Below are 25,976 nucleotides of genomic sequence, written 5' to 3'. Positions count from 1 at the left end.
GGGTGTGAGTTGCTAAGTCCTATCTAACTCATTATTATCCCATGAACTGTAGCCCTCCAGGCTCTCTATCCGTGGAGTTCTCTAGGCAAGAATATTGGAGTGGGTTACTGTTTCCTCCTCTAGAGGATCATCAGGGATTGAACCCAAGTCTCCTGCATTGCAGTCAGATTCTTAACTTGTCTCAGTCACCAGGAAAGCTCCATTGGAGGAGAATGTATGAGAATATCTCTGTGATTCTGAGGTCAAGAAAATCTTCAACAAAACTCAAAACACACAAACTTCGGAAGAGATATTGATGGATTTGATTATAGTTGACAACACAGATTTGACCTACATGGTCCACTTACACACAGATTCTTTTTTTCAGTAATAAATACTACAGTGCTACATGGTCTGCAGTTGGTTGAATTCCTGCTGTGGAACTGAGGACACAGAAGAACCTCAGATACAGAGGGACAAGTATAAATTATATGTGGATTTTCAACTCCGACACTGCTCAAGGGTCAACTGTACATCTCAACTGTTCAACTAAGGGCGTGTGAAAGGAAGTTAACAGAGAGAATGGAAACATTATATATAGACCAGCACTGTCAGAGGGAGTCTTTTGTGAAGATGGAAATGTTCTATATCTGTTTATCCATCTATCTGACCAATTTTGTATCCCCTAGACACATGTCGAGGCTTCCCTGGTGGCTAAGATGGTAAAGAATCTGCCTGCAATGGGGGAGACCTGGGTTCGACTCCTGGGTTGGGAAGATCCCCTGGAGAAGGTTACTCACTCCAGTATTCTTGCCTGGAGACTTCCACAGACAGAGGAGGCTGCAGTCCATGGGGTCGCAAAGAGTCAGACACAACTGAGCACCTAAGCACCCAGACACATGTGAACAGTGGGCACAGGGAACGTGTGGACAGTCAGGGGACTAAATTTTTAAGTTTCATTAAGTTTAATATAAATTGCCACATGTGGCCACTGGCTCCTATACTAGAGTAGGCAGGTCTAGAACATAAGATGGATTCCTGCAAACAAAAGAAAAAGATGTTGTTCGAGAAAGCTAGACAAAGGGCATGAACTGGCAATTTGCAGTGGGGGAAACTTGAATCCCATTGACTTGGCTCTCCCGACATTTCTTGAACTGGACAGGACTTCTCAGCACCTGCACCACTGGGGAGGCAACCCAACCTGCAACTTCTGAGCCTAAGCCACTACTCGACCCTCCTAACTGGTCTTTCTGCTTCTACTGCCTACCGAACTCTCCATGGAGTATTCCAGTAAGTTGTTTCACATCGTTCCTCCAATCAGAACTTTCACTGGCTCCCCCTCATGCCTGAACAAATCCAGTCCCTACCATGGCCCAGCAACCCACTCCAGTATCCTTGCCTGGGAAATTCCATGCAGAGAAGCCTCAAGGGATACAGTCCCCGGACACGGCTGAGCACACCATGAACCACGAGACCCTAGCTGATTCGTTCTAGCCATCCTCTCTGGCTCATTTTACCATTTTGACCCCACTCTCTCTGCTCCGGTCAAACTGGCTTCCTTGCTGTTTTTCAAACTCGACCACACTCTCCCATGTTGAGGGCTTTTGTCTGCGACGCCCTCCAGCTATGGTGATCTCTGTGCAAAAGTCAGCTCCCTGACCCTGCCTCCACCTCAAACAGTAACACCATGAGACTTCTCTGGGGATCCAGTGGTTAAGACTTCGCCTTCCAATGCAAACGGGGGTGGGGGGGCGGGTTCTATCCCTGGTTGGGGAGCCAAGACCCCACATGCCTCGAAGCCAAAAAACCCAAACATAAAACAGAAACGGTGCTGTAACAAATTCAATAATATTTTTAAAGCGTTCCACATTTAAAAAAAAAACCAGCTAACACTTGACATCCTCTGTCCCCTCTGCCAGCCCTCATCCCTGCAGACCTCTTCTGTACTACCAGCTCTGTCATCTCCCTCCCACGCCAGAGAGGGAGACTACAGAGGCAGAGGCCCCCGCTTGGCGGCCTGCTGACCGCCAAGCACCCACAGTACCCGGCACACCCCCGGGTGGGAGCAAGGGTCTACCTATTTGTTGAATATTTCATTTCCTAACTCGACTGGCTGCATCTGAGTTCCCAAGAGAAAACAGAATCACAAGGGGACAAAAAAAAATGCAATTCGCCAGACCCTCGAATAAACCTCAGCTGGGTTTTATTTAACAAGAGAAGCAACACAAAATGCCGAACTATGAACAAGATTCAGGTGTGCATTTCTGCTACATCCAGAGACCTCACAGACCAGGGAACTCCCAGACCCATCTTGCTACATCAATCAAACTCCATAATCATCACCTCTAGCCATCTTTTCCTCTCCTCAACAAGGCTGACTACTCAGAAAGAAACCCCCTGGGATGAACATAGGGCACCCCCCGCTTAGGTGCAAGCGTGCACCCAACTGGATCAAGAGAGAGAAGGGCTGACTGTTTTAAGCAGGCCCCCAAGTGGGTCTCTGAGCTCCAGCACCCAGAGCAAGGGCCCTGAGCAGTTTCCAGGGAAACCGTGTTGCTCTTTAGAGATGCAGCAGGCAGGCAAAGCAGAGGAATCCCTAAAAGGAAACCTCCTGCTCCCATGGCCCCCCTCATCCACCCTCTCCCCAGGATCAGCACATGTTTGGGAGCAGGGAACAGAGAGGCCGTTTAGCCTAGGGATTTTGCAAAAGACGGTCAATGTGTATCATGCTGGCTAGTTTGCTGGATGACCACAAGAGGTCTGATAGTGGCTGAGGGTTGAACATCCTTCCAGGGAGGGCCTTGAGCAAAGAAAGGGACCAGACTCTTCCCCGGATGGGGCTCAGAAATGCTGGAATGTGCTAGGTAGAGAAGGTGGAAGGAGGTGGCCCCAGTGGTCAACCCTAGGGATGTGACGAAGGCTGGTAGGCATGTCTCCAGGAACAGGGTGGCCTCCACATCTTGAAGGGACTGGGGTCGTAGAAGGGGCACGGGCTGGATATCTGCCCTCCTGGACCCCATCTCATTTTCAGAGGCGGAGCTCGGCAGCCTCGGGGAGGCAAGATGAGCAGGCAAGGATGGGGTCTCTGGCTCAGCCAGCACGGACACTGCCAGGCAAACAGGGAGAAGTGACAGGTTCAGGTCTGTCCCTTGCAGCTGTCACCGCTTAGGGCCCAAGGGGGTGCCTTGGAGATTGGAGGCTGGGAGACAAAGGAAGATGGAGAGTTTGGAAACCATCTAGTTCCTGGAATCTTACTATCCAAACTTCCTACCCACATTGAAATCCCCATTCCATCCCCCATCTCCCATATCCTAAGGAGTCACATCGCATAGTACACATGGGGTGAGGCGGGCAGCCGTGGCAGGAGGGAGGGTCCAACCTTTTCTGACACTGACTAGGGGCCACACTTCAAACTTCCCAGTAGGCACCATCCCCACCCTGCCCAAAGCCGTGGTTCAGGAGTTCCTCCAGGTCACATACAGACCCGGATACTCTGCTCCCTACTGGAGGGTCATAATGCTCAATGCAGGCAGAAATACAGCACCCGCGGTAAGGGCCAGATGGCGTCACATCCAACCCACCACAACAGGTACGGTAAAATGAACTGCTCTGTACTATTTACAGTAGCCAAGATATGGAAACGACCTAAGTGTCCATCCACAGATGACTGAACAAAGATGTGGTACATACACAAATGGAATACTATTCAACCGTTAAAAAGAAAGAAACTTTGCCACTGGCAGAAACATGGATGGACTTCGGGACATTATGTTAAATGAAAAAAAATCAGAAAAATACTGTATGATATCACTTACATGTGGAATCTAAAGAATACAACAAACCAGTGAATAAAGCATAAAAGAAGACTTATAGATACGGTGAACAAAAGAGTCGTTACCAGTTTGGGGGGAGGGGCAAGAGAGAAGTAGAGTATTAAGAGGTATAAAGTATTAGGTATAAAATAAGTTACAAGGATATTTTGTATAATATGGGGAATATAGTTAGTACTTTATAATGACTATAAATAGAGTATAACCTTTAAAAACTGTGAATCACTACACTGTGCACTGTAACATAATATTACTGTACTTCAGCTCTATCTCAATAAAAAAATTTCTTAATTAAAAAATTTTAAATGAACTGCTTCATGTACAGGATTTGACTAGTTAATAATACTGTATATTTGAAAGTTGATGACAGAGTAGACGTTTATTTTAAACGTTTATTTTTCTATTGTAATATAGTTTATTTATAATATTATATTACTTTCAGGTGTAAACACCTGAATTTGTTATTTTTACAGATTACACACCATACAAAGCTACTATAAAATATTGGCTACATTCCCTGTGCTGTACATCATATCCTGTAACTTACTTATTTTATACCTGGTGGTTTGTACCTCTTAACCCTCACCTATTTTGCCAGTCCTCGCTGGTAACCACTGGTTTGTTCTCTATATCTGCGATTCTGTTCCTGTTCTGTTCTATTTGTTCGTTTATTTTTCTGCTCCCACATACAAATGAAGGTGATCTTAGATTTTCCCATCGTAAGAAAAAAAGACCGTCACTATGTGTGGTGACGGACATTAACCAAACTTACTGCCATGATCATTGCGTAATACAGCTTTGTGTTGAATCATGAGTGTTGTACAATTAAGACCAATATAAGGATATACACCAATTATATCTCAATAAAAAGGAAGACAGATGAATGACGAAGAAAATCACCACCACTCGGATGTCAGAGCAATGCCAAATGGCCATAAAAATCTCTAAGTGCCCACTCTCCCCCGGGGAGTCCATCTCATTACAGACGACAGCAGTCTGCCATGCAGCCCACCGACCATGCTGACGGTCCTGTGTCCTGGACCACCAGCCTCTCCACCGGCACTTCTAGAATGACCGACATGTTCCATCACAGCATGCACTTGAAATGTGGCTTGTAAGACTTCGGAACTGAATTTTTTACTTTATTACACTGTAATTAACTTAAATGTTTCATTAAGTAGCCACCTGTGGCTAGCGGCTGCCAGACTGGTTCCTGCAGACCTGGAGTAAGTGCCGGGACACAGAGAAACCAGCATGTATGAGCCAGACCGTCCACCCAGGCTGACTCCAGACTGAACACAGAGAAAGAGAAGGCAGGACTATTTGAAAACCTGTTTTCCCTTATGTGAACATTTGCCCTCCCTGTGGTTAATAAGGGGTCACAAACGTTTGTAGAGACGTGGACACACACACACACAGAGTTCTTGGAACCATCTAAATCTTTGAGCAAGTGGAGAAAGAAGGGCCACCCACAGAATCAACACGGCCAACCCCTCTCTCGGGAGGACAGGAGCCCTCCCTGATACAGGAGGAGGGAAGCTGGGCCCCCCCTTGCCCAGCGGAGCCCAGTTCTCCCAGGGGCAGCCGCGGGCCAGGCGTACCTTCCCCAGCCGCTCACACAGCTGGGCACACAGCTGGAACTCCTTGGCGTAGCTCAGACACTTAAGGGACAGCTTGGGCTCCTTGCACTCCAAATAGGTCTTAGCCAGCTCCAAATACTCCACCTGCTTTTCCCTGGGAGGGGGGAGACAGAACAGAGTTTCACGAGCTACGACACCAATAGACTGAACTGGCGGCTCCCATCAGAGCAAATCTGAAATGACCCCTGAGACTCTTTGTTTTAAAATTTTATTTATTTTTAACTGAAGGATAATTGCTTTACAATATTGGTTTGATTTCTGCCACTCATCACCATGAATTAGCCATAGGTGAGTATACATCTCCTCCCTCTTGCAGCTCCCTCCCACCTCCCACCGTTCCCCATCACTCTAGGCTGTTACAGACCCCCAGAATGAGTTTCCTGAGTCATATAGCAAGTTTCCATTGGCTATCTGTTTTACACGTGGTAGTGTATATGTTTCCATGCTACTGTCCCCATCTCACCCTCTCCTTCCTTCCCTGCTCTTGTCCATAAGTCTCTTCTCTATGTCTGCGTGTCTATTCCTGCCCTGCAAATAGGTTCATCAGTACCAGCTTTCTAGATTCTGTACACGGGTGTTAACATATGGCATTTGCTTTTCTCTTTCTGACTTACATCACTCTGTATAACAGGCTCTAGGTTCGTCCACCTCATTACGGCTTCCCTCATAGCTCAGTCGGTAAAAAATCTGCCTGCGGTGCAGGAGACCCCTGTTCAATTCCTGGGTTGGGAAGATCCCCTGGAGAAGGGAAAGGCTACCCACTCCAGTATTCTTGGGCTTGCCAACAAAGAATCTGCCTGTAATGCGGGAGACCTGGGCTCGATCTCTGGGTTGGGAAGATTCCCTGGAGAAGGGAAAGGCTACCCACTCCAGTATTCTGGCCTGGAGAGTTCCATGGACTATATATCCATGGGGTTGCAGAGTCGTACACTACTGAGCAACTTTCACTTTTCATCCACCTCATTAGAACTGACTCAAATGCGTTCCTTTTTATGGCTGACTAGTATCCAGTATATACGTACCACACCTTCTTTAACATCTAGGGACCATTTTTAAAGTCTTTATTGAATTTGTTACAGTACTGCTTCTGGCCTCAAGGCATGTGGGATCAGACCTGTACAACCTGCATTGGAAGGCAGAGTCTTAACCACTGGACCTCCAGGGAAGCCCCCCCTTCCCCCCAGGACTCTTACTTGACGCTGACTTTCTTGGATTTCATGTTCAGGGCGGTGTTGTGGGCCAGAGCCAGCTTCTCCTTCTCAAGCGCCCCTCCCTTTTGGTAACATTTGGCAGCAACCTGGAATAGACCAAAGGTTTCTATTCCCAGCAAGGCCATGGACAGGATGCAGGAATAAGAGTTAAAGCATGTGTTGTTCCATGTTGGCACAGACAAAGCACCGGGTCTCACTGCAGCCGAATTCAAGAGGAGGGGCAGGAAGATGCTGAGATGTTGAAGAAAACAGCCACAGAGGATAAAGCCCAACAGAGTTAGCGGTTAACACTTCAGACTCAAAGCTTCTTTTTGGAAACAGCCAGAAGCCATGGAAAAGGCACTTCACACATGTTTTTACAGGTCACCATAACAACACTCTCATCTAATCTTCAACAGCCACGCAGGAGATGTTTCATCCTTCTCACTGTATTTGATAGCATCCTCAGGTCAAGGACGTGAACAAACTGGCCCCAGGTCACCCAGCAGCTTTTCTGGGTTCAACACAGGTCCCCTCTGGTCGGTAACAACCAAGGCTAGTGGGCAGGGTTGGTGGAACAGTGGAAGCACACCTACTGGGTAGAAACAGGGACAGTGGTGGTGTCCCAACTCACAACTCAGAAGATGACTGACCAGACCTTTGTCACATGCAGACCCGTGCGGAGCAAATAGAAAGTGGCAGATCTCTGTCCCAGGGGAGTCGGCCTGTGTCCTGCCGGCAGAAAGCTGCTGACATCATGTCTCCAAGGCAGAAGTTCATGTTCTGCCCAGCATGTAGAGAATAGGTCTCAGGGTGGGCAAGGGAAGGATTAGGTGAAACTTACTGACGTCATGGATAGGACATCATCTCTCCCCCTTCCCACCCCCCACCACCAGACTCTCTATTCCAGACTCCCCAGTCCTGTGGGCCTCCTTTCATTCTTGACCCATGCCATGCTCCTTTCTGCCACAGGGCCTTTGCACACATTCTTCCCTCTAATCGAAATGCTCTTCCATCCCTTCTCTACCTGGTTGACTTCATTTATCCTACAGGTCCCAGCTCGAGGCTCCCCTCAGAGCAGCCTTCCCTGGCTTCTCTATCCACGACAGTTGGTTCTGAAGGCAGCTGGTCATTCATCTATGACACGGGGGAACAGCCAGCACCGTGCCCTCTTCTGTATATCTGTCATGCCTACCGTCCCATCCCCCCGAGCTAAACACAATGCAGGGCTCACTGCTCAACAGGAATATGCTCAGCGAATGAATCTCAAGGGGTTTCCATTTGTACGGTGGTTCTGGGACACTCACTGACATGCAGCCAAAATCAGTAAGACTCCTGAGTCCCAAAGCCCTTGTGTGGAGCCAAAATAAACTCAGCTGAGCAGGAGGCTTTTGAGAACAGTCTCATCCGTGCTGCTCCCCTCGAAAGATTTTAGAGGCAAACATCCAAAAGGTATTTTCAAAGGGATAAAGAATTGGAAATCCATGGGCAACATGTAGAACACCAGCTGTGTTCTGCAAGGAGTAAGGGAAAGAGTGAATATAGTTTTCCCATTTCATACCCACTTCCCACTGCTCACAGCTCCTCCATATCCCCTCTATGAAAAAAAAAGTCTTGGTTTTATAACAATAGCCAGGTGCTTAGTGTTCCTTGCCAATCACAAGGATGGGCAGTGAATACAGTTCGGGGCTCAGCCAGCTTCTGCAGCTGGAGGTTTATGGAAATCCTATCCTGACATAGCCAAACACACAGCAGTGCAACCTGCCTTCTCCTCCCTCACACCTGACGGCAGGGGTGACCACAGGCTTTCAACCCTTCTCTGTACCCATCCCCCTCACGAAGCATCTCTACAGCTTCTCCCATGGGGAGTGCAGCCTATTCCCCGTCCCTCCCGATGGAAGGAATCCTCAGCAGGCAGAGGCCGGGACCCTCCCTGTTCCCATGATCACCTGCTGGCACTTGGTCAAAATGAAAGGTGGCCCTGACTGTACATGGGGAGGAGGAGGACAGGGAGCTCTCTGCACGGCAGGTGACCTGATGTTACAGAAGTGAGAGCAGCCGAGCAACATGACCCATGACCGCCCCCCCCTGCCATCCCGGGGACAAATACAGTGATGAGAGACCGGCTGGTGAGGCCCGATGAGGCCCCGGGACACGCAGACTCACCACATACCTTCCAGCACTGGTGTTTAGCGTAGTAATCTCCTTGTGCGATCCACTCCCCAGGGGTCGAGGTCTTAACAAACATGCTATCATCAAGGTCTAAAAGGAAAGAGAAACGTGGGTTTGCCTCTCTGCAGATTCCTTCACTGAAACCTGTTGTTAAGGGCTCGATTTTGTTGTGACAGATTTCAAGTGTTGAAGCCCTAAACTTTGTCACTTGGAGTTTTGACTATATTTGGAGACAGAGTCTGTAAAGAGGTGGTTAAGGTAAAATGAGGCCATGTGGGCGGGCCCTGATCCAATCTGATGGGCATCCTTATAAGAAGAAGGGCAGGCTTTCCCAGGTGGCACAGTGGTAAAGAATCTCCCTGCAATGCAGGAGACATAAGAGACACAGGTGCCATCCCTGGGTCAGAAAGATCCCCTGGAGGAGCACATGGCAACCCACTCCAGTATTCTTGCCTGGAGAGTCTCATGGACAGAGGAGCCTGGCAGGCGATGGTCCAATCAGCTCAGTTGAGTCACTTAGTCATGTCTGACTGTTTGCAACCCCATGGACTGCAGCATGCCAGGCTTCCCTGTCGATCACCAACTCCCAAAGTTGCTCAAACTCATGTCCATCCAGTCGGTGATACCATCCAACAATCTCATCCTGTCGTTCCCTTCTCCTCCTGCCTTCAATCTTTCCCAGCATCAGGGTCTTTTCCAATGAGTCAGTTCTTCACATCAAGTGGCTAAAGTATTGGAGTCTCACCATCAGTCCTTCCAATGGATATTCAGGACTGATTTCCTTTAGTATTGCCTGGTTTGATCTCCTTGCCATCCAAGGGACTCTCAAGAGTCTTCTCCAACACCACAGTTCAAAAGCATCAGTTCTTTGGTGCTTAGCTTTCTTTATGGTTCAAATCTCACATCCATACATGACTACTGGAAAAACCATAGCTTTGACTGGATGGACCTTTGTCAGCAAAGTAATGTCTCTGCTTTTGAATATGCTGTCTAGGTTGGTCATAGTTTTTCTTCCAAGGAGCAAGCATCTTTTAATTTCTTTTTTTTTCCATTTATTTTTATTAGTTGGAGGCTAATTACTTTACATCATTGCAGTGGTTTTTGTCATTGAAATGAATTAGCCATGGATTTACATGTATTCCCCATCCCGGTCCCCCCTCCCACCTCCCTCTCCACCTGATCCCTCTGGGTCTTCCCAGTGCACCAGGCCCGAGCACTTGTCTGCATCTTTTAATTTCATGGTTGCAGTCATGCTGCAGTCCAAAATAAAGGCTACGGTCCACAGGGTTGCAAGCTGAAGTGGGACATAGAAACCGCACAAGTGACTAAGAATGAGAAGGCCATCCTTATAGGAACTTCCCTGGCAATCTAGTGGTGAAGACTCAGAGCTTCCACTGCAGTGGGCACGGGTCTGATCCCTGGTCGGGGAACTAAGACCCTGCATGCCGCATGGTGTGGCCAAAAAAATAGGGAAGAAAAGAGAGAATAACATATACAAAGAGATACCAGGAGCTGACACAGAGGAAAGACAGTACACAGCCAAGAAGAGAGGCCTCAGAGAAACCGAACCACCTACAGCTTGATTGATCGTAGACTTCCAGCCTCCAGAACTGAGACAGTAATTTCTGTTGTATAAGCCACCCAGTCCGTGGTGCTTTGCTGGGGCAGCTGGAACAGATGAACACCTATGTTGTCTGTCTAGCAGTCATGTAACATAGAGTTTAGCTTACCAAACCAGGTCATGGTGGGTTTTGGAAGAAGGAGGTGGGGGTGGGAAAGGATACTCTTTGTTTTTTGAACTGTGTTACCTTCATGAATTAGAAGACAGACAATAATTTCTAATTCCTCCTTGAAAACCCAAAGGCACATTGCTCTTGGCAAACTCCCATGCTGGGCTTTAGCAAGAGACAAGGTGACGGGATGTGACAGTATTTTCAAGTGTGCACTTTGCCCTCATCACAGGAAGCAACCTGACACGTTGTTTTTTTCTTTTTCCTGGCCATACACCTTGTGAGATCTTAATTCCCTGACCAGGGATGGAACCTGGACCCTCAGCAGTGAAAGCACAGAGTCCTAACCACCGGACCACCCAGCGATTCCCGCAATCTGACACATTCTTGTTGGTGGATACAGACTACTGAAACCACCTCATGTTGGTCCTGTCTATGAGCCTCAGCCGCTGGTGATGACTGCACTGGCCCTCTCCTTTTGATGACCCCGAAGCATCGTCAGCCAGGGATCGACACTCCCTGGGGGTTCCGAGTCCACAGCTTCATGAGAAACATGAAAGGCTGACTATCTGGCAAATGCTGAAGCCAAATCTGAGCCAGAAAGATCTGAGACTCCCGGGGCAACGGATGTCAACTGACGGAGCCAGGCTGATAGGTCAGCTTTGTCTAGAAGGTGCATAAGGACATGCTGATCCTTGCAGCCTGACCCTCCCTGGGGCCATGAACTGTGTGCAAAGCTGACTCTGCAGCATCTAGCTGTGACACCACGTGCACCGAGCGCCCAGGTGACATCTTATTCCCGCAGCAAAGCCCTGCAGTATCCCCACATCTGGCTGGTGAGCTCTGCTGGGGCGCAGTGAAGAAGCCCCCAACTGCAAGGTCACCACGCTCATCCCCAGTTCCCCGCATGGTAGAAACAGATGTCCTCAAAGACTTTACCACACGCAGCTCACAACACACATGAAGGCTGGATTTCTTGTATTCTTCATGTAGCCAAGAGATAAATGGCAATCCTTTTTTTTTTTTAATTTTGTAAATTAAAAAAAAAAATTGCTATCTTTGAAATAGATAACCAACAAGGACCTATTGTAAATCACAGGGAACTGTATTATTACACAATGACCTAAATGGAAAAAAGAAGTTGAAAAAGAATAGATACATGTATATGTATAACAGAATCACTTTGCCGTACACCTGAAACTAACATAACATTGTTTATCACCTATACTCCAATATAAAATAAAAAAATGTTTTCAATGGCCTATCTTGATGATCCCTTATAACAGGTGCCAGATTGTGAGAAAAAAAGGACTATGAGCTGCCAGAAAGAATAAAAACCACCATGGTAGGCCAACCCACTCATTCTGCTTTTATTAATAGTTGCGGAAGTGGAGGACCAGGAGAGAAAGTGGGAGCTGAGTTAAACCCTGCGGCTGCACAGGTGGAGAGTTCTAATGAGAAGGCAACTTAACCTCAAATCTTCAACTTTTCCTTTACAGAACCACGGTCAGGTCCCAGAACCAGAGCGTCTAACCCCAGTCCCCGACTGAGCCTTTGGCTGGAACGGGAAACAGCCTCCCTAAAACTGGCTTACTGGTTTGTTGTGGACCCTGGGACTTTCCTCCCATCTCTGGAGGAATTCACCCTGGCTCGGAGGAGCCAGCCTCCCCCAAGAAACAGAACAGTTTTCTTCTTCATGAGAGTTGATTATTTCTCTCCTAGTTATCCCATCAGGAGCACTTCATTCCATTTTTTAATTAGCTAGCTTTTGTAAATTATGAAAACAATACATGATAATGTTGGTCTACAAAAACTCAAAACACGGCAAACAGCACAGAAGGGTATAATGGTGAAAAGTTAAAGAGGTCCACATCTAGTTAACAACCTCACACCCACCAGTCCAACACCAGAGGAGCCGCTGGAAACAGTTTCACCTTCAAGGACACTTAAGTCATATCTCGTTTCTTACAATTATCAGTGGGGCTGTAATGAGCACTCTGGTGCATGTATTGTTATCTTGGAGATTTCAAACAAGAGTATCCTGGATGGATCCCTAGAAGTGGAATTACTGGGTTAAAAGGCAGGTGCTTTCTTTATCTTAATAGATATCGCCAATCAGCTGCCCAAAAGCCCACAGAAATTTGTCTTCTTCCAATAAAGCCTATCTTCTCTAACCTTTGCCCCTGACTCTCACCTTTGAAGGACAAATAACAGTCCTTCCTGAAGGAGTCAACCCTCCCAATCTCATTACAACCCCACTCTCCCATGCACTTTAGCAATAAAGAGGAACACTCATTTCTCAGAAGAATATGGGGAAAAAGTGCTTTCCAAAAACTATACCCTTTACCCCTGGCCATACAGCAGGTGAAGAGTAACAGGCATTCTCACCAACAGCCAGAATATCTTGAGTGCTCACCTTTGTTTTCGTCCGTTTTCACAACCTTGACAAATTTCCTCTTCATGAAATATCTGAACGCAGGAGCCCGCTTCTCTGGGTTTTCATCAAAGATCCAGAGGTTGACCCGAGCCCGGGTGATGGCCGTGTACAGCTGCTTCAGCTCCCCGTTGAGGAGCTAAAGGCAAGATCGATGCAAAGACGTGAGTCTTGAGGCTACAGTACAAGGTGTCTCACTTCAAGGGGCTCACTCCCATTTTGGAGAAATATTCAAATGGTAACTTTCACAAAGTACAGCTCAGACTTGAGCGCATGTGGGGAACTCCCCGAGGCCACAGGACGGGGAAGCACCGGCCTACCCTTGAGCCTGCTGTGCTTGTCCATTTTGAAATAATTACAGATTCATAAGAAGTTACAAAGATACTACAGAGAGATCCCATGCATTTTTCACTCCGTTTACCCCAATGCTCACATCCTATCCAATGACTGTAACTTACTTTTTAAAGTGTTTTCTCTTTATTTATTTGACTGTGCTGGGTGTTTGTTGTAGCATGTGGTACCTTGAGTTGCAGTATGTGAGATCTAGTTCTTGACTAGGGATTCAAACCTGGGTCCCCTGCATTGGGAGCACAATCTGAGCCACTGGACCACCAGGGAAGTTCCTATTGTAACTCACTTTAAAATCGAAGCAGTGAGAATTCCCTGGTAGTTTGGTGGTTAGGAGGCTTCCCTGGTGGTTCAGGGGTAAAGAAGCTACCTGCCAATGCCGGAGACTTGGGTTTGATCCCTTGGTCAGGAAGATGCCCTGGAGAAGGAAATGGCGACCTACTCCAGTATTCTTGCCTGGGAAATCCAATGGACAGAGGAGCCTGGCGGGCTCCATGGGGTCAGAAAGAGTTGGACACAACTTAGCGATGAAACAAGTAGTGGTTAAAGACTCTGAACTCTCAGTGCCAAGGGCATATGTTCAATCCCTCGTTGGAAAACTAAGAGCCTGCTAAAACAACAGTGGATTTGTGCCCACCCAGAGGCTTGTAAAGTTTGACGGTGACTTAACAACTATGTGCAGAGCCTTCCAGATATTTACAGAAACAGCCGGATAACTGCTCTTCTGTTTGTTTTCTACTTTGTAGGAGACATAAAACTAAGCTATTATCAATAGTTTCTCCCAAAGCTTTCAGTCTGGCTGGTTCGGTTTTCTGTAATGTTGCCCTAACTCTTGACGCCTCTCGAGAACTCTGCAGAGCTTCTCATCTCTGGCCTCCTTCTGAGAGATGGAACTGGGATGTTCAGGGAAGCAGGGTCCCTTCACAACAAGGCTGGAAGACAGCGGTCTCTACTGACTACAGTCGTGGACTTCACTTCTGAGTTCCCCATTTCTGAACAGAGATGAGCTCCAGAGGTGAAGAGAAGGTACTACCCTTCTGTGGTAGCCCCCATCAAGCCTGGCTGTCTTTGAGAAGCAGGGCTCACCGGCGCTGAGATGGGCTCCATCCCTTTCCTGTCCTCCATGCCCTGGTGCTAACAGCCAGGAAGATTCGAAGCACAGGCTCTGCCTCTAACCCCGTCTTCTCAGCCGAGCCCTGCTCACTGGTTCCCGTCAAACCCGCCTGTGGACCCCTGGCCGATACTCACCTTGTACATTTCCGGATTCACTGGGAGAGCCCGGCCCTGGGAGGAGCTGCAATTTTCCAAGGGCACCTCAATCATTGGCTGGCTTTCCTCTCTGCACTCGGAGGATGGAGTAAATGAAGAAATGATCTTCCATTCCTTGTAAGCCTGAACAATGAAGACAAATGCAAGACCAGCAGAAAATGCTTCCATGGTATACACCCATCCTCCCTGGGCCTCCTGGAGAACTGGGTCCCCTTTGCCTGGCATAGGGGCCAGGCCTTCAGCACCTCGGGGAGGACAGGGCTGTTGTATGGCCTCAGTGGGGGTCTGAGCCCAGGTGGCCCAGGTAGGGACCAGGACATTACCGGAAAGACCCCCAGACACTCGGCCCAGACAGCCAAGAAGTAATACAAGTGCTCACTTCCAGGAGAAATGTTAGGGCCTGGAGCTTCCTGTTGTTGAAGGCATGCTCACACACAGAATGGAGAGAGGAAACCAGTGTCCTCATCTCTATTCACAATGTGTTTAAGAAATTCCACTTAGGTTCAGTCGTTAAGACACAGGTGATGCTTAGCATGGTACCCTCGGGGTCCATCCATGTTGTCACAGATGGAAAGCTATCAACTGTATAGTGATAAGTGGAAACTAAGTTTTTTAAGGTTCATTTATATTTTTTATTTTTTGGCCATGCCCTCAAGGCATGTGGGCGCTTAGTTCCCCTACCAGGAATCGAACCCACATCCCCTGTGCTGGAGGCACAGAGTCTTAATCACTGGTCTGCCAAGGAAGTCCCGGAAACTAAATTTTTGGTGGTCAGTATGCTGTACGGTATGTATTAATAGAAGCAGAAATACAACCCTGTACACAAGCAACTTATAAGCCAATGTTGCCCAATAAAAAATGTCTAAAAATATAAACACAGACGAATTTGTGTTAAGTTCTGGGTTTCGTATGACTCAGAATCACAAATAACAAAGATGATAAAAATTTAACTACTGGTGTTACATGTGAATAGTTACCAATGTTTAGATGAGTAATAAGATAAAAAGTTGTTAATTCATAAATTATTTTTACATCTATTCTATAAAATATATAGTCTTGCCTTTATGTCAGCAAAATTACTAGTTGCGTTATAAGTGGGGTGGGGGGGACTCCCCAGGTGGCAATAGTGGTAAAGAACCCAGCTGCCAATGCAGGAGACATAAGGGCTACAGGTTTGATCTCTGGGTTGGGAAGATCCCCTGGAAGAGGGCATGGCAACTCACTCCAGTATTCTTGCCTGGAGAAGCCCATGGACCGAGGAGCCTGGCAGGCTACAGTCCATAGGGTTGCAAAGAGTTGGACACAACTAAAGTGACTTAGCATGCTGCTATGATGGACTTTTCACATAATTGTTTTTCAGTAAACGACCAAGATTAAGAGATGTAATTGCATCCAAAGTGTAAATAATTTGAAATATTTTCACTGAATATATGAATGATAAGAAATGTAAGAATAAAAAATTAAAATTATTTTCTTATGATTTAGGAAAAAAAAGATACAAGTGGCAAGATTTCCTAACCAAGTGATTCAGTCAAGGCTAGAACAAAGGAATTCCCTGGCAGTCCAGTGGTTAGGACTCTGTGCTTCCACTGCAGGGGGCCCAGCTTCGATCACTGACTGGTGAAATAAGATCCCACATGCCAAGAGGTAGGACAAGAAAAAAAAAAAGGATGAAGCAAAATTCAGGAGCCATGGGGTACACTGTGCAAGGTGGACTCTGAAATCAGACTGAACAACTTATAACCCAATTGGTCCATTTATTATGCGACCTTGAGAAAAATGGCTCTTCTAGGTTTCATCTTCCTGTTCTGTAAAAGGGGGGTGAGAGAACTACCCACATTTGTTGGAAAAATAAAAGGAGATAACCAATGTCAAGGGTCTACACAGTGCATGATAGTCACATTTAAGCCAAATCAAAGCACAAAACCACGGTGACTTGCAGGCTGGAGTCTGCAGATATTTTTGGCTTTGCGGGCTCTATGGTTTCTCTTGCAACTGTTCAACTCTGCTGCGCTGGGCTGTGTTTAGTCCGTCAGTCGTGTTGACTCTTTCTGACCCCACGGACTGTAGCCCGCCAGGCTCCTCTGTCCAAGGGGATTCTCCAGGCAAGAATACTGGAGTGGGTTGCCATGCCCTCCTCCAGGGGATCTTCCCAACCCAGGAATTGAACTCAGGTCTCCCGAACTGCAAGCAGATTCTTTACCATCTGAGCCACCAGGGAAACCCAAGAATACTGGAGTGGGTAGCCCATCTCTTTTCCAGGGGATCTTCCTGACCCAGGAATTGAACTGGGGTCTCCTACACTGCAGGCAGATTCTTTACCAGCTGAGCTCCCAGGGAAGCCCCAAAGCAGCCCTATTCAATAGTAAATGAATAGGCATGGTATAACACAATAAAATGTTATCTTTTGACACTAAAACTGAATTTAACACAATTTTCACGTGCCACGGAATATTACTTTCCTTTTGATTTTTTTCTTTACCATTTAAAAATGTAAAAATCTTTCTTAGCTCACAGGCAGTGAGCTGGGTTTGGCCCCTGGCCATGGTTTGCAGATCAGGGGAAGGCAAACGTGACTGGATTACTTGCAGTATTTACAGCCAGGAACTCCCATGAAATTTCAGATTTCCTACTTTACTGTGTCTTTAGGGAGTAGGTACTCAACTCTCCTATCCTTCAGTTTTTTATAAAATGGTGATACCTGCCAATGTATCTTTTCAAGGATGATGGAAAGGTAGAGGCATACAATGCATTATCTCCCTTCAGCTCCCCTGTAATGTAAACTCTATAAACACCAAGTTAAATGCTTTAAACACTATCTATTACATAAGAGTGGTTATGCTACTAACCATCTAGGCAATTAATCACCATGTTCTGAGAAGAGATGGGAATCATGTTATCATTTAAGTAACTGGAAGCTGAAAAAAATTCAAGACACATCTGTGAAATCGTTTCATCTTTGTAAAGCTGTTTACCCAACTTGTTTGCCAGAGAAAGCAGGCCACGACCCACGTGCTGACATCTGAGGGGGTCTGGCGGACGGCAGAGGTGCAGGCCGGCTGAACTTGGAAGGGCCAGAGGAGCACCTGTATTTCAAAACTGCTGCAGGGAGATGCAGAGAAGCTGTTCATACGCACATGACTAAGCTGCTTCCATGAATAAAATACCTCTCACTCTCAAGACAGGGCCTCCAAGAAGGAGTACGTGTACGGATGGCAAGAATACAGGCTGGTAGCAATTTTGGCAATAGAAAGAAGAAGCGTTTGGAAGTCTTCCAGCTGCTTCTCTGGGGATTAGTATTGTGAAGGAAAAAGGCTTAGAATCTACCAGCAAGGCTTCCTTTCTGGGGCTTGTTGTCTAGGTTGGTTCAGCAACCCTTTAAAGTTGTGGTTTTGAAAGTCCCTCGTGTCTTAGTCACACATGAGTGTGGAGGAAGGGGCTCCCCGCTGGGGCAGAGTGTCAATGGCAAGCACCCCTCAAAGTCCCCAGAGGAGGAGAATTTGGGGGTGACTGGGAGGATGACTGCCCCTCCCCCAAGTGAGGCAACAATCTGACAAGAGGAGGACTTGACCTAACTATTCCTCGGTTCCTCCTCATCTCAGAAGATAGCTCTCATGTCCACGTGGCTGAACAGGTAACAGTGAACTCTCTAAAGAGAAGAATCACAAGCCAGGGCAACAAGAAGCCCCCTACACACACACACACACACACACACACACACACACACACACACACACACACGGTGTCTGCCAGACACACACTTCAGGGATGGAGAGGGGAGTCCTCCCCTGTGTCAAACAACAAATACTCTAGCAGCCTTCTTTCTTCGAAAGAAACCCCACGTGAGCAGCCAGACCACGGATGTGTGGGGACTTATGTGACTGTCCTCCCTTTTGACTGAAGCATCTCCTCTCATTTGCTGACCGGCACCTTTTGGTCTTCTGGTTGTAAATGCTAAACTAAAGGTGACCTCTGTGCTGGGAGTGCATGATTCCATCCCCTGGTATTTGGGAAGCAGCACACCAGGAATCTTCCTAGAATTCGCATTCTATTGTGGGATGAAGTGGGTGTTACAAGACTTAATCTGTGATTCTTTTAATTTCATGCAACTCACTGAGCTACTGGTGGGAGTTTAGGGTTAAGGTATCCAGGATTTTGCCATCCCAGGATCAAGGGGAGAGAGACAGAGTGGACTACAAGTTATGAGCCATAAGTCATGGAGCTTCTTACTAGCACAAGCATACAACAGGCAGTTAATAAAGGACAGGAACAACAAAGTCTTACCCCTTCCTCTTTTAGAAGAGCCTCGGTCCAACCATGACCAATGGATGTATTACGAGAGAAAAAAGTTAGTCCTCAGAGATTAAAAGTGGTTCTAGGGTTAATGAGAGTGCATCTGATTTTATTAGCAAAAGTCAATAGAAAAGGAATGCACTTAAGCTACCGTAATGATATGTTCATTGTGGAAGATTCTGGAAGCTGATTTGGTTTGCATGCGGGGCATTAAAAGGAAGGGAGTACAGTGGAAATATCATGAGATTTGGAACTCAGAGCATCTGAGATCATCTCCGAGCTCTGCCACCTATATTATGAATTCAGGCAACTCACTTCCATGACCCTCGGTCTTACATGTAGAATGAAGGTCATAAAAATACACACACCCTCAGAGGGCTGGTGGAGAATAAAGTGAGATAATGCATTCAAAAAGCACTTTATAAACTGTAAAGCATCCATAGCAATATAAGTCATAGTTATCGTCAAGGCAAATGTGACATTTAAAAAAAAGACCAGGAACAAAACCCAAAGGACCCCCTTTAAAGGGTTGTTTCTGGGGCAGATTTTAAGGAGTCGAAGCCAACAGTGCTCTTGATTTGAGTATGAAAACAGCCCCTTAAAGCATGCGCCATGTGCGATGGGAAATCTGCCACGGGGAACCAGGGTGCAGCCAGCTAAGTCCCCACGGGAGATCCAACAGCATGGTCAGCAGCCAGCCTGAGCTCCCACCAGAGACGGTGGTGAAGAGCAAGCAGTGGCTACAAAACTGAGAACCACTGAGTTCGTGGCTCTATCCATGATGTGCTGAGCTCGGGAAGAAAAACCATCACAAGGACTCAGGAGCCAAGTCAAAACAACCGGGCCGGCACAGGTTACTGGGGGTCAGACCATGGACTCTTTCACTGCCATCGTGGGCAAGGGCAGCAAGCAGCGGTGGCTAAGCCATGCCAGAAGGGCACTCAGGCAGGGAGGCTCTTCTCGTCCCCTGCATCACCTGATCCCGCGGCAGGAACCAAAGCTCCTGTGTCTTCCCGGAGTTGTCTCTCTATGAATGACCTCACCCAGTTCTGTCCTCAGAGGGCGGACACTGCTAACCTTGCCTTCATTCGTCAGGCTCTCCTTAGACCTTGCTCCAACTTGAGCATCCTTGGCAGTCAAGGATAACAGTAGCTAGTGAAACACAGAAGCAGGTACTTGAGTACCAGGCATTCAGAAAAGATGAATCCAAGAGAGCAGGGAAGGGCAGGACACGGGGAGAGCCAGCCCAGGACACACTATGAACCAATCCACAGCCAGTGTCAAAACGCACATCCAAACACAGAAAAACCTCACACCACATGGATGATGCTCCAAAACGGAAATGGTCACCTGTGACAAACTCGTCTACTCAGCTCCAAATGCTTTTTCCCGGAGTGCAAGTGGAGCTCAGACATACACATGCTGTGTGAAAAAAGAATTCGGTATGACATACCTCGGAGTCAGTAAAAAAGTTGTAAAGGAGGACATCATCGAACTCTAAGCCTTTGGCTTCGTAAACTGTTAACACAAGTGCCAATCCCAGCTCTTCTGGAATTTTCTCCTTTGCCATTTCATTGGCTACAAGGATCACCTTGGGGGGGAAAAAAAAGGATTGGAGAGAAAAAACTTCACACTGCACAAACAGAAATCTAATGAAGCTGAGTCTATTTTTGTGGGAGGCAGGTAATTCTCCGAAGAGGAGTGCTGGCGTGGATTAGGTCAGCCAGGCTGGTGGGAATATTAATAACACTTAGTCACTCACTCATCCTAGGACAGGAATTACTGAATTCTACCTTGTGGAAGAACTCAGCTTCTCAAACCTTTTTTCAACTGCAAACTGCCTTTTGTTTTAAAACATACAATCTCAAGAAACTCACCTGGTGGGCTCCAAATTCAATGGGCTGGGTTTTTCTTTTGTTGCCTCGAAGCAATATTGCCAAGTCACTCACACTACAGGACTCCAGGACAATTGGCCGGGGGCCGTCAAAAAGGCCAGAATCCCTTGGAAGGCGATCAAAAGACTCCGGGAAATAGAACTGAAGTAAATCTACCACTCCAGATGCCAGATTGAGGATTCCTGGGATAAGACAAGAAAAAAATAAAAGTCAGATGTTGTACAACACGCCAACATGGCTGGACTTTTGGTTGTTTTGTCTTTTTTTTAATTTAATCTTTTTGGCCACACTGAGCAGGCTGTGGGATCTCAGTTCCCCGACCAGGGGTTGAACCCGGGCCCTTGGCAGTTAAGGCCCAGAATCCTAACTAGTAGGCTCCCGTGTATTTTGTTTCCTTATTTTAGTTCGCTATTTCCCCCCCGAGAAGCGGTATTGGTCCTGAGAGTACATCTAATTGTGGACAATTTTCAGGTCCAGTTAGATTATCACTTTGGGCTCTGTATTACTCTGGGTATAGCAGACAAAGGCAGGGATGTGTTTACTGTCCTAAGAAGGTTTTGTAGAGTCTCATTCCTGGACTACATTCATGTTAGAGAAAATGACCTTATGAAGAAGAGTCAAGGCAGAAATGTAATCTAAACACTTAGAGCTGTTAGGATGCTAACACAAAGGGCTAATATACAGTGTAAAAGAAATAAGAATTCTCATGAGTCATTGGCACTTAGAGCACTGGAGACAAGGTTACATGGTAAGAGCTGGATTTTTTTTTTGGCTGCACTGGGTCTTCATTGCTGTGCATGGGCTTTCTCCTGTTGCGGGGGTGGGGGCTACTCTCTAGTTGCCATGGGTGGACTTCTCTTGTTGTGGAGCACATGCTCTAAGCGAGTGAGCTTCAGTGGCTGTGGCGCATGGGCTTAGTTGCCCCATGGCATGTGGAATCTTCCCAGACTAGGGATCGAACCAGCGTCTCCTGCATTGGCAGACAGATTCTTAACCACTGTACCCCCAGGGAAGTCCTAAATGTTGAATGTCAGCTGGGACAGCAACCTCGGCTTGCATCACCCTTTCCCACTATGTTTATACCCTGGGGAGAGAGCATTATACTAAGAAAAATTGTCAGAGCTAGATAAAGGATTTTCCAAAGAGCTTTCTCCCTGGGTCCCATTTCTAAGTGCTGAAGTAACAATGACAGTGAGGCTGACTATAAAACAGGTTCCTTCATAACAATTATCCTGTTTAATCCTCACAGCAGCCTGGTAAGACAGACCAGACAACCATATTTTTACAACAAGGGACTCTGAGGTCTGAGAGCTTCAAAAGTAATGAGCTGGACTGAATACAGATCATCCCAGGTCTCCTGCTGTTCTTATGGGCTGTGTGCTCTTTGCCCGACACCAGATAGAATTCTATGAAATGGGCATACGTGTCCCCATTACTATTACCAAACAGTGAAGGGAAATTTTACTATCCAATGCTACTATTATTACAAGTATGCAATATAAAGATATCAAGAATACAAGTGGAAATTGTTGAATCTAAGCACATCAGCTGCCATGGTGGTTCAGAGATGTACATTAATGACAGGATCAGAAAAAGGCATGGAAGTGTTCATTGCAGTGAAAAACTGGAATCCACTTAAATGCCTTTCTATGGAACTAGATGAAAATTTTTTTAGATGAAACTATTTTATATGAACATAATCAAAGAATGGGCTTCCCACATGGCTCAGTGGTAAAGAATCCACCTGCCAATGCAGGAGATGCAGGAGACACAGGTTTAATCCCTGGGTTGGGAAGATCCCCTGGAAAAAGAAATGGCAACCCACTCCAGTATTCTTGCCGGGATAATCTCATGGACAGAGCAACGTGGTGGCCTACAGTCCATGGGGTCGCAAAAGAGTCAGACACAACTCAGCAACTAAACAAAAAATCAAAGAACAGACGATGGTTCAACCATAAAAAGCAATGAAGTACTGAAACATGCTACAATATGGAAGAACCTTGAAAACACTACGCTAAATGAAAGATGTCAGACACAAAAGGTCACATATTGTGTGATTCCGTTTATATGAAATGTCCTGAATAGGCAAACCTACAGACACAGAAAGTAGACTGGTAGTTCACAGGGGTGGCAGGGGCCGGGGGGCGGGGGCGGGGGCGATGAGGAGTAACTGCTAGTGTTCATGGGGTTTTTTAATCACCCTTTTATTCTGGAATTAGTGGTAATAATTGCACAACTTTATGAATATATTAAAAAATGACTAAATTGCACATTTTAAACAGGTGAATGTTATGCTATTTAGACAAGGACCTCAATTTTAAACAAGAATAAAAGATGGGGAGAAATATTCACTAAACGCATATTCACTACCTAATCAATAAATGTATGTGAGAAATGCACATATGTATAGGGAAAAAAGACCAGAAGGAAATGAAACAAAACGTGAGCTGTGAGCAGCTTTACAGGTGGCTTGAAATTTTTTTTAACGCTTGATGTGTTTTCTAAGGTCTCTCAACTCTAATACATATTATTGGGGCTTTTTCTGGTTCTATACACAGAAACATTTACACACAGTCTTCCCTCCATCCTGAGAGGAGGTGGAAGATGGGGCTTAAGTAGCGATCACCTGGGTGGTTTGCTGAGTACATTAAAAAAACAAACAAACACTGTTCACAGGAACAGTTCCCTCTGTCTATGGAAAAACTTTAGCCAAAGAAAAAGGTTAATCAGAGAAGTGAGAAAATGCAGAAGCAAAGAAAAGCAATCCAACAAGACTAAATAATAAGAGTTTAGTCATTAAGCAAAGTCAAGGATCTTTAGTTCCTCCTCAAAGATCAGAGATATTCTGAACCATATCCTCTGAGCAGTCTGAGAGAGAATGAAACCCCCTCCAGCTGGAAGTCATTAACTACATGATGGAAAGACCATAGCCATGACATGCTGCCACAATTCTGAGAACTGGCCTCAAGCACATGGGAACAAACTGACCCTGGAACTGAAGAACAACTGTACTTAAAACAACCAGAATGACACTGATCAGACCACCACATGACCAATTTCAAGGTGATGGTGAGAGCTGACTATATTGTTTTTGCACGTGCCCCCTTCCCCCCTGTCTATAAAAGCCCTTGTCCACTGATGGGGCAGGGGCAGTAGGGGGAAGGGGAGTCGATCTTTGGACCATTTGCCTGACTCAGAAATAAAGCAAACTTTCCTTTCCACCAACCCTGCTGCTTTATTAACTTTTGAGCAGTGAGGGTCTGGACCCCCTTGCCATAAGGTCTGGGCACACAATGGGAGGCTGCACTCTCGCGATATCTGGCTCCCGAGGTTTTCTGGAGTGGAGTCCGCTGCCATGACACCGTGCAGGGAAGGCTTTGAGGAACCTGCTGCTCGTGGTTTGCTGGCCCTAAGGAGGGGGCCTGGGGAGACATCCCAGCAGCTGCTGAAACCATTTGTTTTGAGTGTCCTCCCTGTTTCTCCCCTGCCCGGCACTGGCTGCCAACGTACTTTCCCTTGGTGGAGTGGAAACACGAATCTGGAGGAACTGAGGCGCTCCAAGACCCAGTAAGTCCATTGGTATGCACCCGGCTAACTTCTCTTTTGAGCATGAAGCGCTACTTGGGCATTTTGTCAGTTAGTTCTGATTGACTGTCTGCCACTGAGGGCTATTCGGAAGCAACGAGTGTCATTTGGGCATTTTGTCATTTGGTTCTGACATGTGTCAACCAACTTCATGTTGGGGAGGTGTTTGTTTGGGACTCCATATGGGTCATCTTCTCAGTGGATCTGTGACCGTTCTATCTTCTGATGTGTGAGTTTATATACATATATACATATATATATATATATATATATATATATTCCATTTGTGTGATTGGTATTCTTGCTGCCTTTTGTAAAATGGGAAATTCAGGTTCAATTCATTAAGAAAAATTTAGCTATGAACCTCTAAGAAAAAAGAAAGCTGATTTTTTTTTTAAAACACTCTGGGGCATTCTTTACACTCCAGAGAAAATTGGTTAAAATGAAACTCTTTTGAAACTCTAAAACTGCTTCTTTTTGCAATATGCAGTTAGAGAAAGGTGGCTTGATAACATGCTGTTTTCAGAATTCTGACCCCAAGAGAATAAAAATATACCTAGAAGAAAGTTTGTAACTCTTATCAAGTCCTTGAAATAAAAGCACAGCTCATTGCCTGCAATTTCAGCCCTGGGTTAATTAGTAGAACTTCAAAAGATATTTGGGTTCATTAAACATGCATCCTGCTACAGTAAAGAGAAACTGTGCTATGAGAAAAATGTATGTTTTTAGAGATTATAGACTATGTTAAGTTTGCAAATCAGAAAATGCTGATATAACAAATAGTTCATTTCCTTGTTTCTTGGTTTTGCTATCATCTTTTAAAAGTTAAAAACTCTAATATGTAAAAATGATAAGGGAAGCATTTCAGGATGTAAAGCAAGTAGGAGATGTGTTGCCAATAAGGTATAAAAAATGAAAATATTTTTGCTGAAGGATAAAAGAAGAATAATTTTGTCTGGAACGTGGAAAACAAAATGTGTAACAGTAGAAATGCATGAACTGCAGCTTCATGGGATTAACATGCAGAAATCCCAAAACATTGTTATAAGCAAAAATACAAAGTTGTAGAAAGGTATGTCTGACATGAATCCATTAAACAAAATGTTCAAACATGTAAAATAATGCTCTATGTTGTCCATGGTCACATGGAGGACATGGACGGTGAATTGGTGAGCAGTCTAAAAACCACATAGGAAGTATTCTCTGTGTCAGTTACTTCCTTTATAAAATGGGAGAGATGCCTTCTTTATAAGGTTGTTGTGAAGATTAAAAACAGATGCCCATGGGAGTTCCCTGGTCTAGTGGTTAGGATTCTGGACTTACATCACCATGGTCCAGGCTCAATCCCTTGTCAGGGAACTGGAATTCCACAAGCCACATAGCACAGCGAAAGAAAAAAAAAAAAAAACACAGATACTCTATGCCAACTGCTTGGCATCATGCCTGGCACAGGTAAGAGGAACATGTGAAGCACAAATCAAAAACACCTGAGTTTGCATTATCTCCCACCACCTCTTACCACCCTACTTTTCTTGCTTCTTCTGAAAGAAAAGCTGCTTTCATTCAGGATTAATGACTTGTAATTGGTGTATTATTTTACATTACAGAAGC

The 25,976-nt window shown here is 46.0% G+C and overlaps 1 protein-coding gene across 1 annotated transcript in view; it reads right to left on the bottom strand.

Moving 5' to 3' along the window:
* The window catches only part of TRANK1 (tetratricopeptide repeat and ankyrin repeat containing 1), a 93,927-nt gene that overhangs the window by 10,038 nt on the left and 57,913 nt on the right, over window positions 1–25,976 (bottom strand). The window contains 7 exon segments of the mRNA XM_020902119.2: window positions 5,411–5,543; window positions 6,643–6,746; window positions 8,813–8,901; window positions 12,958–13,114; window positions 14,572–14,715; window positions 20,339–20,476; window positions 20,763–20,962. Coding sequence (XP_020757778.2) covers window positions 5,411–5,543; window positions 6,643–6,746; window positions 8,813–8,901; window positions 12,958–13,114; window positions 14,572–14,715; window positions 20,339–20,476; window positions 20,763–20,962 — 965 coding nt within the window.

Source organism: Odocoileus virginianus, chromosome 26 (genome assembly GCF_023699985.2).
Source record: "Odocoileus virginianus isolate 20LAN1187 ecotype Illinois chromosome 26, Ovbor_1.2, whole genome shotgun sequence".
Lineage (NCBI taxonomy): Eukaryota > Metazoa > Chordata > Mammalia > Artiodactyla > Cervidae > Odocoileus > Odocoileus virginianus.
Note: the sequence above shows the minus strand (reverse complement) of the source record. Positions and strands in the feature narration are given on the sequence as shown.